We start from the raw sequence: 18,711 nt of genomic DNA, 5'->3' as shown, positions 1-18,711 counted from the left end.
TTGATAAAATTCAACATCTGATCCCGACAAAAACCAATTTAGGTTTAAAAGAAATGTACCTGAACCCACTAAAGTTTATGTCTGAGAATCCCACAGCTAAGATTCTCCTTAATGGGGAAAGGTTGAAAGCTTTTTCTCTAAGGTCAGGAATAAGAAAAAGGTACCCAGTCTCACCACTCCTAGTAAACATAGCAGTAAAAGCCTTTGCCAGGGCAAGCAGGCAAGAAAAAAAAAATTAAAAGAAGGCATCAGAATAGGAAAGAAGTAAAATTTCTCTGATTTCACATACTGAAAATCCTTAATACTCTACCAGAAAAGTTAGATCTAATCAACAAATTCAGTAAAGTCATAGGATACACAGTTAACATGCAAAAATCAGTAGTGTTTCTATATAGAAAGAAAATAATAATAATAATTGCAAATACAGCAGCATCAAAAACAAAACAAAACACTTATAGGAATAAATTTAATGATGGAGGTAAAAGATCTCTACTCTGAAATCCAGAATATGTATATCCAAAGTAAACAAAAACACTAAAATGAAAAGACATCTGCACCCCCATGTTTATAACAGCATTATTTATAATAGCCAACACATGAAAACAATACAAGTGTCCATCAGTGAATGAATGGATAAAGAAGTTGTGTATGTGTAAAGAAGTTGTGTACATATGTATATGCATATATGTATTTATCACAATAGAATACTATTCATCTATAAAAACTTAGGCAATCTTGTCATTTGTGAAAACAGGAATGAGATTTTGGGGCATTATGCTAAATCAAATATGTCCGATTTATAAAGGCAAATGCTCTATAATCCCACTTGTATGTATAATCTAAGAAAAAAATCCTAACAAATTCTAAGAAACAGTGATTAGATTTTTGGTTATAATAGGCAAGGTGTGAGGAGGGGGGAAATTGGAGGAATGTGGTAAAAAAAAATATAAACATTCAGTTATAAGATAAATATTAGGGATGTATATGATGTTTGCTGTTCCCACTGTTGCAGAATACACAGGAAAATGAAGAGTTCTCATTACAAAAAGAAAATTTGTTTTCATTGTATCTACCTGAGATAAGGACTGCTAAATAAAACTGAAGTGAAACTTACCATTAATTTAATGGTATATAAATATATATTAATTAAATTGTTAAGTAAACTTCTTAAGTAAACTCATTTCACAATATATGCAAAGTCAGACCTTCATGCTGGATGCCTGAAATTTATACAGTGATGTATGTCAACTATTATCTAAATAAAACTGAAAAACAAACAAAAACAATAAAGCAACCAGTAACCCTGTTATACCTGCTTGAATGGACAATAAATGTCATTTATTAAGCAGTAAATGTAGAATTTCGGTTTGTCCATGCTATAGCATTTGGCAGGCAGGCCTTCCAGAAGCCTATTTGCCTGAGGGGCTGAGGAAGCCCTGAGGAATTATTTCCACTGTATTTTGGGGGGGTAACTGCATAATAGCTGTGACCCTGTACAACATGAGTTTGTGAAATAGAGATTGTTGTCATTAACAGGTCCCTGGATTTGTTTTCACCAAACTAGCAATACCTTGGAAAGATTAGCTATCTTAGTGACATCACCTAATTTTCCAAACTTGCACTGTCAGAGTGATTACCCTTCCCCTTCTCCCAATCCCGTATTCATTATCACCCTACCTTACACAGACTTAGAAGCAATTCCCTGTCCAGCTGATTGGAAATTGGAATGAAATCTCTCCTGTGTGTCGTTCATTTTGTCTTTTCTCTCTTCATTTCACAAAGGGAACGATCAGTGCTGTTGTCTTCCTCCAGTCTGTGTCTCTGACTATGGACCTGCACCTCTTCATCTCTGCAGCACCCAGAGCTCACCAGTCCATCTTCCCCTCAGACTCGGAATTCTTTCCTAAAACAAGGTATTAATCAACCACCCACCTCTATTACATATATCCAGTGGCTGGACATTGCCAGTGAAAGTATTAAACCAAAACAAAAAACTCTCAGGTTTGGTCCAAACGGTGTCTCCTCTGGGTTCCTGTGACTTTATTTGAACCTCTGCTTCCATTGAAAACTCTCCAAGGTCAGTAACCCAAGCTTCCTCTTGTATGTGTCCTCTCTAGTTCTAGAGCACTTCACTGTTTAAATTAGATTATATATATAGATAGATACACACACACATATATTCTAAAATAAGTATTATATTTTATGTATAATATGTATGATATTATATATTACATATAATATATAATATATAAATATATTATATTTATATATTATATATTGTATATGTACGTATACATAATACATACATATACATACACACATTATTATAAGTAAAAAATAAAGTAGAAAGCAGGATACAAAATTTTCCAAAACTATGGATAAAAATAAAATTCAAATAATGCTTTGTTTGGGTTAGACAGATAAAGGCTACTATAATTTTTATAGTTATTTGGTAATCTGTTAAAAGTGACATCAGAAAAAGACACAATTGAGCAATGGCAACATTGGACATTCCTGACTTTGCACCCCACCCTAAATAGGAACAAATAACTACTCATGGCCAAGACACCACTGAGAGAATCCTAGAACCTGAAGTGAGACAGAAGCACCCCTCCGCACTCAGAAACTGAGATAGACTACCTTAGAAGGGTAAGAAGAATGGTTACGCACTGACCACATTGCCCCTCCCCCAGGTCAGCAGGGCACCGTGCCAAGACGTCTCCCCTTAGCCTGTAGTACCTCCACTGGGAAAAGAGAGCTCAGGGGTGACACCTATGCCCCTCAGAATTATAGGTCACTGAGTGGAAAACCCAACTCTGGTTTTGCCCTTCGAAGTTACAGGAGAATCTGGGAGGTTCAACCAGCGGAATCTGATTGTGACTGAGTAGGAGAAAGGTGCTTGTAATAACCAGCACTCGGATCTTGGAAAACTGAGTTCCTATCTTTAAAGTCAGAGTAGTAGTCTCAACCAGTGGCTTTGTTCTGTAGAGCCAAGCTGCAGGTGCAGTTTGACCAGGAAACTTGACAGGGATCAGCTCTGCCTGGTTTGGATTCTCAAATAGAAGTTGTGCCAGCCTTAGAGACTGGTCTGACTATGCCAAGGAAGAAGAACTGAGTCATAGTCCTTCCCACTGAAGAGTGTGGCTCCCAGGCCCATCTGACCAAAACGGCTAGCAAGAAGTCCTGGAAGATGAGAAACCTAACTGCACTGAGCCAAGAGACTGGCAGGCAAATGTGATGAGCCTTGGAGAAAAGCTGGTAATGGCCATGGAAGATTCCCTTGATCCACCTAGACAGAAGGTTAACTCATTGTGTCTCCCTCTGCTGAATGCAGCTCCTGACCCCTCCCGACCAGAAAGCCTGTTTGAAAAAACGGGGAGTTGCTGAAATAGACCCTCCTGGTCTCACCTAAGTCGTGTCTTTACCCCATTATGGAGCCTGCTTCCTGGACCTATCTAACTAGAGGGCTCGCAAGGACACTTGGAAGGACATCCATCAACTTGAGCTGAGCATCGGGCAAGCAAAGCTAATCACCCCAGAGTAGAGCCAGTGGCCTTGTTGGGGCAGGAAACTTGGAGCACAGGTCATCTTAAAATAAGACTTACAAAAAAAGAGAGCTTTAGTAGCCTTGGAGTTGCTTCTCCCACTGAGTCCTGGTAGGGAAACTAATCTTTAGGCCCACATATTGGTAAATATAGCCTTCTTCCCTCCTGACCAGAGAACCTTACCCGAGTACGTGGGAAGATGTGTAGATCACCCGATGGTGCTGTTTATAGTAGCGTTTGAACAGATTGCCCAGGCCATGGCTTACTCTGTCTGCAGATCAAAACTGGTCTCACCTGTCCAGGATATCCAGTGCACACTCTTGCCTGATTGGGGTCCCCAAACTACAAACCACACAGGCCCCGGGTCCATTCCTGCTGCACTTCCAGGCAGGGAAGCTAATTCCTAATTGGCTCTAATAGTGAGTATATATAGTACACATTCACAAACATCTAGTAAACCTGACCAGATAATCCAGACAATCACAGAGTCCATCCTACAGCCTATTTGGGCAGGAAATCAATCCAGCAGTCCTACCCAGCTGTTCTCAGCTGGTGGCACACTCTCCACCCCTGACCTCAGAGGTCAAATGGTTGCCTCACTCCAAAACAAGCCATAATAACAAGCCCCACCAACAGACACATCCAGAAACCTAAACTAAGTTAAATGATGAAAAGGTGTATATGCCAAAGCAAACTGGCAAAGTCTGGAAGAGGCGACTACTTGCTCATATACACAGATACCAATGTTAGGAATTAAGGGTAACAAAACATCAGGTAAATCTGACACCAAATAAAGTTCCAGTAACTGACCCTAAATAAATGGAGATGTATGAACTATCACACACACAAAAAATCAAATATTCCTCTTAAAGAAGTTTAGTGAACTAAAAGAACATACAGATGACAGCTTAACAAAATTAGAAAACAATACATAAACAATAAAGTACAATAAAAAATAGAAACCATAAAAAAACCCAGAATACCTAAAGATGAAAAATACAGTAAATGAAGAATTAAATAGTTTCAAAAACAGAATTTACCATGCCAAAAAAAAAAAAAAATCAGATGAGACATTTGAAATTAAGCCCTGGTTGGTTGGCTCAGCAGTAGAGTGTGGCCTGGCATGTGGAAGTCCTCGGTTCTATTCCCTGTCAGGGCACACGGGAAAAGCACCCATCTGCTTCTCCACCCCTTTCCCTTCTCTCTTTTTCTGTCTCTCTCTTCCTCTCCTGCAGCCATGGCTTGAATTGTTTGAGCAAAGTTGGCCCTGGGTGCTGAGGATGGCTCCGTCACCTTGCCTCAGGTGCTGAAATAGCTTGGTTGCCAAGCATCAGCAGCCCCAGAGGATCCGAGCATCACCGGTAGGGGGCTTGCCAGGTGGATCCTGGTCGGGGGTAGATCCAGGTTGGGGTGCATGAAGGAGTCTGTCTCTCTGCCTCTCCAACTGTCAATAAATTTTTAAAAATGTTTTGGTCGTATTTAAACATGAACTAGTAAAAGTCAATGTAAAAAAATGAATGCTCTGATGTAAAAATTAAGTAAATAATTTTGTTATTCTAAAAAGAATAATAAGCACATGGAAAACATTATGAAAAAAGGCACATTAAGCAAAAAGCCTATTAAGTTTAACAGAAAAAAATGCACATAATATTTCTTTAGGAGAGAGCTAATTATTTCCTATTTTGCTTTGTCTCTGTGCTACCTATTAACATGGTACTGTTATTTGCGGTATGGGTTCTTATTTGCTTTATTCTGTTTTTACCTAATTAAGAAGACTCAAAACATTTGAGTGGAGAAAAACAGCAACTTTCCAGTTGGTTGGTATTAAGTAGATTGAAAATTTTGTTCACTGGTGTTTTACTTAGGTACTCGGGAGTATATAGAAGAGAGAAGACCAATTTTTACATAAAAAATTAGGACAAGTATACTGGCCCATGTATGTTTCTTCTATTACTAAAATGCTGTACATTTTCTCACCTCATTTTCTTGCTCTTTTGCTTTTGAGTGGTTACAAATATCCCACATTTAAAGCTATAGTCTCAGAATTTTTCTATATATTAAATAAATTTGATAATTATGAATTCTTGACTTCCATACAACCTTCTACAGACAGTCCTATGTCATATGTATATGTCATTAAAAGTACAATAACCGTGAAACCCAAGAAAAAGTCCTCTACTACATACCCTCTACTACATAATTAGTATGTGCTTTCCAGACTGGGGGGGTGGGGTTCTATTTATAATTCTCTTTTGTTTCCTACCATGTGGCCAAGTTTCCACTTATTACATGTCTGCTTGCCTTAATATTAACATCCAGTTTGGAGCACTGTAAACTGTTTCTCAACTCCTAAATTAAAGCAAATGATATCCACTCCACATCCTACACCAATTTTACTAGAAGCCACTTCAAAGATTCCATTTTAAAAAAATGAAATATGACCATTGCTTCCTGAAGCCAAGGTTAGCCCTGTTCATAATGAAGTGAAACTTTCTCCGATTTCCCTTCTGCTGAAACACTGACAGTCTTTTCCAAAATATTTTTTTCTCCTCCACTAAAAGTGAACCTGGTGATTCTGCTGTGGTTGTTGCTGGTACTGGCAAGGGATGGGTGATGAGAAGAGGAGCCTGCCTTACTCGGTGATGCTCAGGACCAGTACCCACGTGTGGTCACACTGACATTCCAGGACCACATTTGGCTATCTTTCTCAACATAATAAAGTTCCGAAACATTTAAAGATTGTCTCAGCTACACAGTTTCTTTATTATATTATCACCGGCTTATTAAACTATATGAAAGTGTATAGCAGAAAAGACAAAATTAAAAAAATAAAATAAAATAAACCCTCTACAACTCTAACGTTGTAGCTTCCTTATTAGATCTCTACTTTTTGACCATTCCCTCAATTACTCAATTGCCTCTCCGGCTTAATGTCATGTTGCTTATTACACAAGCCAGTCACCCTCTTCACCTATTTACACTGTGTCTATAACCTAAGCTATGTGGTAATTTAACAGCAAACTGGCCTTCTCCTGTCCTTCATATATCCAGGGAGTTTGGGTACACAGCAAAAGAACATAAAATAGTTTCAGATGCTTAACATAACACTTCCTACTAAGCACCATAGCAGCTGTTGACGAGTAGAACCCCCCCCCCCCCTTAGCTGGGCTTAAACTGAAGATGTGTTCCTTCTCAAACGTCTTCGTACCTGAAAGTGCTACTAATCCCCAGCCTTTTCAAAGTAATATATCTCCTTGAGTCTTTCAAATTTTGTTAGCAATGGGAATTTGAACCCTAAACCACATGACGGTGGACAAAAGGTTGTGACAGACAAAGGGAAACTGGATTTTGCCTCCAGTCAGAGCCGAAGCCATGAGAATGAATGTGCTTGCCTTTTCCTTTTGTGAGACAGAACTGTTGCTGGTTCGACCTCTGACTGAGAGTGTGGTGCTTTGGGGGATCTCAGCCTTAGACATGTTCTCACTCATGTGCCCCATCTTGCTTGGGCCCTAGGCTGGTTTGAGCCCCCCATACAGTTGTTCCAGGATGGGCAAGTGCCGCAGGATTTCAGTCCTTATTTCTCCATAAAGAAAGACCAGGCAACTAATTCGGCAAATGTTATTAAAGCTTAGCCTCCCCTTGAACAGACTGGTCTTCTTTCAGTTCCTAGAAAAGGTCTTCCCCTCTCCCAAGGCCTTTTGCCCAAATGGTGTTTCATCTGCTGAAAGCATTCTTTTTATAGAGCGGTGCACATGCGTGTGCATACACACACCTTTTATTGGGGTTAGTTCCCTTTCTTTCTTTAGAGCTGATTTTAAACAACTGTCCTTTAGATGGGCTTTTCTGAACTGTTAAAATCACAATGTGGGGTCAGCACTACTTGGCATTTGGGCACTTTCAAGAGGCAAGCTGTCCAGAAGCAGAAGTTCGGGTACTCAGGTTTTGTGCTGTTGCCCTTCATCCCAAAGAACTAAACTATTATTCACTATACAACAACACAGGAATAAAATACTACTTAATGTGTTGCCATATAGCGAATATATTCATATAGAGAGATGAGATAGAGAGACTGAGACACACTTCTTTGGGAACTTAAGAACTTGCTGGTCAGGAACACTTAATAAGTTACAGTTGCAGCTGAATACAAAATCCTGAAGCGATGCCTAGTTCTCTAATGCTTTAGAAACCAAAATACCTAGGGAAGGAAAATTGTAAAAATTCCCACGCCCAAAAGTCCATGGGATATGATTTTCCCTTCTAATTCAGTACAATGTTCCTTGCCTGCTTCCAGAGGATAAATAAGGATTTGTGCACATATGTTACAACGTCAAAATAAGCTCTTGTGGGGCTTGATCTTCACATTGTTTTTTAACTTCAGCCAAGCAACTGTATACTCAGGACTGTGACATTTAGCTTTACATACTGATTTTCAGCTCCAACCAAAATCTTTCATAAGAGTCTTATCTTTACTTATCAGAATCTTGTCTTCTAAGAACATCGAAAGAATCTATTTTTAGCTAAGTTTAAGAAATGAACACTAATTTTAAAACAGTACCTTGAAAATGCTTTTAATATCTATTTTTTAAACATATTCAATCTGTTATTAGAATTTAAGAAACACTTTTGAATCCTCCAATTTTCTAGATCTCTTGATTTTGATCATATAACAGAATATACTTGATTGAAAACCAGAGGTTCTTTCAAAAGTATGATGGTCAACATCAGAAAAACATCTTACACAAAATATTTTATAATTCAGCACCATATCGTCTCATCATAAAGCACCAAATTATCAAAAAAATATTAATGATTATATCAGTACACCCTACTGTCTTTGCACTTTGCACTCTTCAAAATGCTATCATATTTCAACTTATTAAACTTCATAGCAGGAAGCACATGGGAGTAAAAAAAACCTGACACAGCTTTAAGGGGATTAATACCTTAACATGAACAAGTTGAGTAATTTTATCAAATCAAATTAACAGTAATAAGATACATCATTGCCCTGATAAAACAAACCAAAATGAAACAAAAACATGTTCAACTGACAAATACCTCCTGAATGCTTGTCATGTAGTAGACACTGTTTAAACATGATCTCCATTACATTCTTTCAATGTTATCTCACTGAAACTCTTTTTCTTTTTTTAATTCTTATCTTACAGAGACAGATAGAGAGAGTCAGAGAGAGGGATAGACAGGAACAGACAGACAGGAACGAAGAGATGAGAAGCATCAATTATTAGTTTTTCATTGCAACACCTTAGTTGTTCATTGATTGCTTTCTCATATGTGTCTTGACCATGGGCCTTCAGCAGACTGATTATCCCCTTGCTCGAGCCAGTGAACTTGGGTCCAAGCTGGTGAGCTTTGCTCAAACCAGATGAACCCGTGCTCAAGCTTGCGACCTCAAGGTCTTGAACCTGGGTGCTCCGCATCCCAGTCCGACGCTCTATCCACTGCGCCACCGCCTGGTCAGGCTTGCTGAAACTCTTAACATGTTTATACTAAAAATAGGGATACACACCTTACACACAGATAATACAAAATACCTGAAGGGCCGTAAGGATATTGGCTAAGGCTTGTCCATATGTGTCATGACAGTGAACGGCAAGAGCACTGGGTGGGATTTCTTTTATGACACTTTCCAACATTTTCTTCATGCTTCCTGGAGTTCCCACTCCAATTGTGTCTCCCAGAGAGATCTCATAACAGCCCATGCCATACAGTCTCTTGGAAACCTATTGGGACAGGTGAAGAGCTTATAAAACAATGAAAATGAAGAGACTCAAACCCTGTTTTCCTCAGCAACATCACAACCAAGACTGTGACACATTCATAGCTGGTCCATTTCCTGTCTCATTAAATCCTAAGCATTATATAAAACCCCACATAACATAACTGAAGTTATCTTTTTTTAAAATATTTAAGTTTGCCTTACAGTCATAACTATCCATTTACTACTGTTCAATTAGGAATTATAAACTATAATTTCAGTGATGGCAGGCTTACTTTTCTCAACTCTTTAATCAAACAGAAGCATTACAGATTTCCTTTGGAAGTAGCATTTCTCAAGGTATTAGATTAGGGGTCAAGAACTGTCAATACCAGTTTCAGTTCTATTAGTAGTTTTAGAATTGGGAGAGTAAATAAATATTTCTGGCTTAATTTTTCTGGCTCATAAACGTGTGCACATATGATCTTGTATTTCTTGACTCAAGTGCTAAGTAGTGATATTATGAAAATATACTGCAAGGTACCACCCATCAAGCTGTATAACTAATGTTAATTCAAAGAGCAATAAGAATTTGCATGAAGGTGCATGGTATGTAGACAAGCTCATGGGTACAGGGGTCAAACAGGCCTGGATCTAAATCTCAGCTGTCACCGTGTCAGTTACTGGGCAGAATTTTAACCTAGTCTATAAAATACTGACAACAAGCGGTTGGCTCAGCGGTAGAGCGTCGGTCTGGCGTGTGGGGAACCCGGGGTTCGATTCCCGGCCAGGGCACATAGGAGAAGCGCCCATTTGCTTCTCCACCCCCCACCCCCCCTCCTTCCTCTCTATCTCTCTCTTCCCCTCCCACAGCCAAGGCTCCATTGGAGCAGAGATGGCCCGGGCGCTGGGGATGGCTCCTTGGCCTCTGCCCCAGGCTCTGGAGTGGCTCTGGTCGCGGCAGAGCGACGCCCCGGAGGGGCAGAGCATCGCCCCCTGGTGGGCGGAGCATGGCCCCTGGTGGGCGTGCCGGGTGGATCCCGGTCGGGTGCATGCGGGAGTCTGTCTGACTGTCTCTCCCCATTTCCAGATTCAGAAAAATACAAAATAAATAAATAAATAAATAAATAAATAAATAAATAAATAAAAATACTGACAATAAAACACCTTTATTCAGTATATTTTTAATCCTCATTTTTTTAATTTTTAAGAATTACAATAGTAATGATGATGCCAATGATGACATATTTGACTATGAAAATAAAATGAGAATATATATAAATCACTTTGCACAAAATCTCACACATGACCTCTCACTACCTCATTTATTATGTATGTCTTCAGTGTCATTTTATGCCAGACACTGTGCTAGGTGCTGGGATATGATGGGGTCACAAATACTGAGATGGCTCATGATGTTATAGAGCCTGGAGTCAAATGAGGACAGTCCTTAATCATCAATTCTATTTGGGACTGTGCATTACAGCTATCATAAGGATTTAAAACAACAACAACAAAAAAAAACCAGGATTCTTAGAGCATGTGGCAAGAGAAATTGACCTAGATCTGTCAAGCAGCAAAGGCCCAACTGATAGCTTAAGGTAAAGTAAGCATTAACTTGTTTAAGAGGCTGAGAAAGAAGAGCATGAGAAGACTGTTCCAGGTAGAACATCAAATGCAGAGACAAGTGTGTTCTAGGTAGCATAAATATAAAATGCAAAGGGCATTATAGGCAGGAAAAAAGTCAAATGCAAAGGACAGTGTGATGAGAAAGCATAAACCAAAGGGGAACAAAGCTGGAGGTATAGGCATAAGGCAGACCCTACAAAGCCTTGTGACTCAACCAAGCATAGAGTTTTGGTTGACGATTTTATCATAAGAGCAATAGAAAGCCATGACAAAATTTGGGCTAGTAGTGATATAATCAGATTGGTTTTTCAGAAAGGCAGTATCAATAACAATATCAAAACAGGAAGGAGGGTACTCAGAAGGTCTACCTAGTCCAGGTAGAAAATTATTATTGGATGGAAAATTGAATACGAAAAATCAAAATGTTCACTCTCCTCTCTACTACTTATTAAATGCTGGAATTTCTTCATGGCAAAGAGAATGAGGCTTCAAAGGAGAAATGTAACTGGTTGGAGGAAAATCATAAGTGCTGTGTCAGAGAATACAAAGGATATGAGGACTAAAGAAAAGAGGAAATGGTCACTAGCCCCAGATTTTGTGAGAAGTCAAGATGAGGGCTAAGTAAGTATTATCTTGCATTTCTTTGCCCAAGAACTAAGTAGTGATCATATAAGAGGGAGTTCAGTGGAGTGAAGACCTAGAAGTCAACTCGGGTTATAATAAAGAGCTGGTGGCACATGAGGAAATGGACACCACTTCGGTAGACAGTCTTTTGAAGAAGTTAGATGTAGAAGGAAGGAGAGAATTGATAACGAGATGAAGATGCTAAATTAAGGAAGAAAGTTTCGGATGGAAGAGGATTGAATATTCAAGTGTCAACAGGAAGGAATCTAAATAGTTGAATATACAGGGAAAGGACCAGAGACTTGAAAGCCTGGAAAGTGAACAAATTATGCATTAGTCATTTCAGAAAGAAAGAGAGTGAGCTGGCTCCAAAATATTAGAATAGCACAGAAAGCCCATTAAGGTTGTTAGTGATGAATTCCTAATGTTTCTGATCTGCCTGTTATGTAATCCTTTTCAGTAACTGCTCAGGCATTCTGGTGCAGGAACGGTGAGCCAGTGGGTGTGTATGTGTGGTCCATCCAGAGATGATACAAGGCAGAGGCAGACGCAGAAGAACAGGGGTTTGCTGTATAGGCAGAGTTGGATCTAGGTCTTGTGGAATCTGAATTTATACCATTGTGGAAGTATTCTTAAAAAAAAAAAACAATTGGCCTGACCAGGTGGTGGCACAGTGGATAGAGCATCAGATTGGGATGCAGAAGACCCAGGTTTGAGACCTCAAGGTCACCAGCTTGAGCACGGGCTCATCTGGTTTGAGCAAGGCACACCAGCTTGGACCCAAGGTCACTGGCTGGAGCAAGGGGTTATTCGGTCTGCTGAAGGCCCATGGTCAAGGCACATATGAGAAAGCAATCAATGAACAATTAAAGTGTTGCAATGAAAAACTAATGATTGATGCTTCTCATCTTTCTCCGTTCCTGTCTGTCCCTATCTATCCCTCTCTCTGACTCTCTCTGTCTCTGAAAAAAAAAAACCCAAACCATAATTGTAAATACAAATTAACAACAGATCTTGGAAAGATCCTATGCAATAGAAGGACTAACATGTAATCTTCATTATTTTAAATATATATCTGCCTCTGTGTTGTAAAGGTCTTATTTAAATACTGGACCATGGGCTAGCTCTCATGTGAAAAATCTGCAGTGAATTTCAAAAGTTAAATTCATGCACAAAAATAGCTCTGGCTTCAGCCAAAACGAAAAATTAATCCAGCCTAAATTTTTATTTCAACAATGCCATTTTCACTGCTTTGGAACCACCTTAGGAAATGTAAGAACATTAACAACCCTAACAACAGGTGCACATTATTATACTTCGCATAAAAAAGTAGTGTTTGAGGTAGCCTAATATAATCTCAATAACTATAATAATGCATTTAGCACCATTGGTATCAATTAATTAACAGGAACATTAAGTAAAAAATGAACCTCACTAAGCATGTCCTTAATGATTAATCTATTGCTATAAAGTTGTTCTGGAATAGCAACTTGTATCTCAGCAGTAAGAGCTGAAGGACCCTAAAGGAACAAAAACGCGAAGCAGTGTATACTCCTATACACGTGCCAAAAGTATGCAGGAGAAAAAAAAGAACACTATCTGAGCAACCAAGGTGAATCTGAAGTGAGCACAACTGCCCGAATGATAAGACAGAAAAGTCATTAGCTGTGTTCTGCCCACAGGAAAATAAAGCAGGTATTTTTCCCCTCCACCTTTGAGCACCCAAAAGTTAAAACTCAAATGTTATTAAACTTTGAACAGTGATAAGTAATATATAGGTCTTCAGTGTTAAAATGAAACTATTAGTTAAGCCAGACGTTTTCAACCAGTGTGCTGACAGATTTTTAAAACATGCGATACCTGACAATGTATGAAATGAGGGGTGCTGACTTCATACCCATTAGATTGTTAAAAAATAAAAAGACGACAACAGCCACTTCAAAAATATCCATCCAAGGTGAATGAATCAAAAGGATACCTATTTATTTTGTCAGATCAGTAAAAAAATACATTTTTTGGTGTGCCACCACAGAATTTTAGTCATTAGTTTATGTGTGCCATGAAATGGAAAAAGTTGAAAATCACTGAGTTAAGCAATCACACATCTCCCATTATGGTTCCCCTTAGTCTTTGTTGTATAGATGCACTAAATAGTAGGGAAAATAGAGCACTTTTTAAAAATATATACATCATTTTGCCATTAGTTAGAAAGCCAGAGGTATATCTTACTTCTGTCACTTTTTGTGGTATGATGTTTCCTTCATATGGACAGCCCAGGGCACAAGACACATACCTAAATTTAAAACACAGAACCATATAAATGTGAGTATGGTGGATAAGACACTTCTTAACTTCCATTTTATAAAAATAAAATAGTAGCCAAAAAAAGTCATCAAGAAAATTTATTTTACATTCTTTCTTCATTATTATTTTATGCTCAGACCAAATAAAAACAAGTTCAGAACATTTTCAATTTAACTAACATGTTTAACTACTTAATAATTATGACTTGATATATGTTGTTTGATGGCAGACGGGAATAAGATCATCGGTGTTTATCTTGTGGGGTTTATACTATAGCAGCATGTAAACACTCAAAGCAGAAGATACCAGTGAAATACATAGTTTTATTTAAATAAGTACATACAATCAACTGTTAACTACCCAGGTTTTTGGAACTATATAGAAAAAGCATGTCGCTGACTAACTGAATTTCTCTCCTCACTCCATCTGGATGTCTTGGCCTTACTTAGATAGTCATTAATCACCTCAAAACTCCTAGAACTGGCCACAACCTCAAAGTTCATCTTGCTTATCTCTCCTGAGTGTACCTAAATCATCCCAAATAGAAGAGTGTCTAGTCTGCTTTTAAAAGGCTCCAAATAAAGATATTCCATAAGCTTCTTCAACAATTTAATATCAAAAGTCAAGCTTTTCTTGCAAGGACAATGATGCATTTCCATCTTTAAGTATTAAGCCTTAGAAAAAGTCTGTTTTAGCTATTTTCAGCTCAACACCAATCCCGTTTTATTGAACTTTCCTCAGAGACTGTACAACACTTGTATAAAAATAATGCATCATGCATCTGATTGTCAGGAACGAAGCAATTCACATGAGGGAGAGAGGGGTGGTGGGAAAGGAGGCTGGAGATCCGGTTCTTTGGGCCAGAATAGGAAAAGCTTTAGATAGCAAGGCCTGTGAATGCCATGCCAAGGAGTTTGAACTTTGAGATCACTCAAAATTGCTTTGAGGCCCACGAAATTATTAGGTAAAGTACTGACAAGATCAGATTTGTTTTCCAGAAATATAACTCCTTGGGAGCTCTGAAAGTGGCTGCCAGAGGAAAGGTGGAGGCAAAAATAGGGGAGAAGACAATCCCGTATTTCCTTGAGTCTAAAATGCTGTCAATTGAAAGATACACTATGAATTCCGTAACAGGTTGAAAGTAGGAAAATATGATACATATATTCAATACATATCCACTGATTCTAAAGATGTAACCTAATTTCAAAAGTATTAAAATGTGAATAAAGCTGTGTGCTGACATGAAATAAGCAGGTCCATAAGCCAGGCAAACAGTGATGAGGACAGGAAGGAGGACGGGGACAAGTTCAAGTAAAATTTGAAAGTGACACTGGATGGGAAACCAATCTCTCTGCTTTTCCAATCACTATAATCTAAGTTTATTGTTTAAGTAATATATAAATTTAATCAAGATACGTGAGAGAAAGCAGTTTTTATGCAGAAATAATAATGAAGAGGTGGCTAAAGATGAAAAAGAGTACATATTTTCAATTCAGATATAACAATTATAGATAATGTATTAGTAATATAAGTACATTGATTCTGAACCCAAAATATCTAGATTTGATTAAATAGAAATTCCAAGCCATCCATTTCTATGTTGTTCCTCTAAATAAAAATAAAAAAAAATGAAAAATAACAAATGCAAAACAATATGAAAATAGCCTGTCCTGCATTTTTATTCCCTGGCTACAGCTTTATGCCATAACCCTAAGTCACTCCAAATATATTTTCATTCACTCAAGTTTTCCTGTGAATCCTTTCCAGGCCTATGGCTTTCCGGGTCTTCAGAGTCTATTGTATTTCATTTTCTATGTTTTCCTTCCGTAAGTTGAGTAATCACTTCTTTAGCCTTATTCACACATGGGGCTTTCTCCAAAGTGAATGTGATAGTTCTCAACTGTGTTTATTAACTGTACTTTACCACTCTAAAACAGAGTTCGTCAAAGTAAGGCTCACAGGCCAAATCCTGCTCATCACTCTTTGCAAATAAAATTTTATTGGAATAAAGCTATGCCCATCTGTTTAGCTGTTACCCTCAGCTACTTTTGTTCTATAACAGCAGAGTTGAGTAGTTCAAACAGAGATCATCTGAACCACAAAACCTATATATTACTCTCTGGCCTTGGCAGAAAAAGCCTGCCAACCACTGGTAAAAAGAAAGGCATTTTCATGAGTGTGAAAAAGCCTCAATCCTGATGAAAACATGCTAGATCATCTCCCTGGGCTAGGGGCTAACATCAGTTATTACACTTACATTCTTCTCCAGCAATCTATGACAATGGTTCTCAAACTTAGCCATACAGAATCACCCAGGGACTTAAAAAAACCAAACCAAACCCTAATGTTTATACACTCCAAATTAGCTGAATCAGAAACTTAGAAAATGTAATCCAACCATTAGTATTTTAAAATAATTTTTAAATTTGCATTATTCTGTCAAATAGAAAAACACTCAGCTATTAGTAATACTGCTTCACCTGGAGTGACTGATTGATTTCCCTGTAAATAGTGGCATTAAATGGGCTTAATAGTATCTAATCTCCTCATTACTATGCCATAACATTTTTATCCATCTTTGATCGGCTGGTGGTTAAATATATAATTTTTAATATAAGTGTGTTTTCATGGCGATTTTAGTTTCTGTAGGAATTTCACAAGAGTATTCTATGACTTAATGTCCCTATGAACAAAAACTGACTTTCCCGTCCTTGCCTTGATGATTTGCCAGTCCCTGAACAAATGTCTACCTTGATTTCTCTGTTGGATTTCCATAATACTCATGTGTTTTTTATAAGTCCACAATCCAGAAGTATACATGGCAGAGATTCTAGTGATTGCATTGGCAAGGGGGTCTTTTCAGGTGCCAAAAACACTCAGTTACATATCCATGTTTCAGCAGAGAATACTATTTCCAAGTCTCTAGGAATTGTACCTAGGAAATATACTCCCATGTGAAAGTCAGAGATTCTCAAATAGTGTGCCATAAGAATTTTTAAAACATGCGATACCTGATGATTTAGTCAGGGCACTGACCTCTTTTCTCTTAGATTGTCATATAAAAAAATAACAGCCATCAACGATAGCCATCCAGTGTGAATGCCCTGTCTTGAACCATAAATACATAGATCATATAATAGAGTTGCATCTTATCGATCATGTTGCATAATAACGTTACATCTGATTGGTTAATTCTTGGTACTAGATACCCTTATATAAAAGTATAGACACCTAATGTTTTTAAAAAGTCACTTTGGAGCAAAGTGTTTAAGTAACTACTATTTATTTTTATAAATCATTCAAAATTATACCTATTTTTGGTCAGATCAACAAAAAACCTATTTGTTGTTATGCCACGGAATTTTAGTAGTTAAGTGTATGTTGCCATGAGATGAAAAAGGTTGAAAATCGCTGAGCTAGTGGCATCAACATGCATGCTTATCACATTGTCTTTGATAAAATCTGGGGACTTTCTTTTCTGAGCTTGGTTATATGTCTTAAAATTTGTTATATTTATGTGTTTGCAGTAGGAATAGAAAACGAAGTCTCTGTATCAGTTCAGTCCCTCAAAGTCTCTCTCTCACCACTACCCAGTTACTTCCAGGAACAACTCCAAATCTCCTTGTGCATTCTACAAATCGCTTGCTTAACGCCTTCAGATGGCATATTAAGCTCAATATGTGCAAAATGATGCTTATCTCTCTTTCCCCTGCATTTGCCATAAAAAAAAAATGAAGTCATTTCCAGAGTCCTGCTTAAATCACTTGAAAGTCACCTTTGAGAATATATTCATAGGTTGACTAATTCTTCCCCTCTAGCTCTATAGCATGTGACCTCTACCAGTGACAGCCCAAGTCAGAATAGTCCTGGAGTATCATCTCCAGGACAGCCACAAACAACTCCTACACACTCTTCTTGCCTCTAGTCTCATGCCATTAATTTCACTCCAATATCTATTGCTAAAATAATATTACTAGAGGATACAATTCATTATGTATTTTACCACTCTGGAAATCTTTTAAAGGCTTGCCATTGTCTACCAAATACACTGATTATTCAAAGAGCATCAGTAGTGTGAAAAATCATGATAAATGGCAAACTTAGTCATCCAAGTCTGTAACAACTTTACTTAGTGAAACTGGGTCATAAAAAAGGCACCTACATTTAGGCATTATCCAAGCCTACCTCCCCACGATTATCTCATCTTAGCAATCCTCCAAACATCTTGGGAAGAGGAAAATGGATCAGTAAAAGCCTTGAATTAAATGTCACAAGCAGAGTGAAAGGAATCAGCCATTGCTAACCTCAGAAAAGAAAAACAATGCAAGAGTAATGAGAAGACATGTTATGTTTAAAGGTAATCAAGACATTTAAATATATGATCTTCTCTGACATACTAGTACAGAATGTATCAACCTATCCAATTAACATTCCATTATTAATAAACCAAGAATAATTTTTGAGAAACTTTTACACACTTATCACTGTGGATGGTATAAAAAATAAAGACTTTCCCTTGGTCTCAAGGAGTAATTTTGCTAAGATTCTTCATTTGCTCGAAAATGTTAATATTACGAGAAATGACAAAACGTATTCTTTCCTCAAATGCTCTACATGATAGCTATTTAGGCATGACTACTCAAAAGCAGCATATACATATTAACAACTTCTGGATTTGTGTTATTCTAGCACACAACAGTGAAGGAATAATATCTAAGGCTAAAAAATGTATAAATCCTCAAACAGACCACATGTATGAAGAAAATAGCTTTAACAGATGTCTCATTTTTAGAGTTTTATGTACCATACCTTGGTAAATTATGATTTGAAATGATCTTCCAGGCCAACACAAAGACGTTAGTTGAACAGAAGTTGTAAAGGAATTTGACC

General features: G+C 37.8%; 1 protein-coding gene across 7 annotated transcripts in view; it reads right to left on the bottom strand.

Annotated features, from left to right (window-relative positions):
* The window catches only part of HMGCLL1 (3-hydroxy-3-methylglutaryl-CoA lyase like 1), a 323,420-nt gene that overhangs the window by 71,555 nt on the left and 233,154 nt on the right, over positions 1 to 18,711 (bottom strand). For all 7 annotated transcript variants that reach the window (XM_066359175.1, XM_066359177.1, XM_066359178.1 and 4 more), the window contains 2 exons: positions 13,747 to 13,810; positions 9,101 to 9,289 (listed from right to left, as the gene is read on the bottom strand). In XM_066359175.1, the coding sequence (XP_066215272.1) occupies positions 9,101 to 9,289; positions 13,747 to 13,810 (253 nt within the window). The remainder of the gene's footprint in view (positions 1 to 9,100; positions 9,290 to 13,746; positions 13,811 to 18,711) is intronic.

Source organism: Saccopteryx leptura, chromosome 1 (assembly GCF_036850995.1).
Source record: "Saccopteryx leptura isolate mSacLep1 chromosome 1, mSacLep1_pri_phased_curated, whole genome shotgun sequence".
Taxonomy (NCBI): Eukaryota; Metazoa; Chordata; class Mammalia; order Chiroptera; family Emballonuridae; genus Saccopteryx; species Saccopteryx leptura.
The sequence above is the reverse complement of the archived record's forward strand: the minus strand, read 5'-3'. Positions and strand labels throughout refer to the sequence as shown.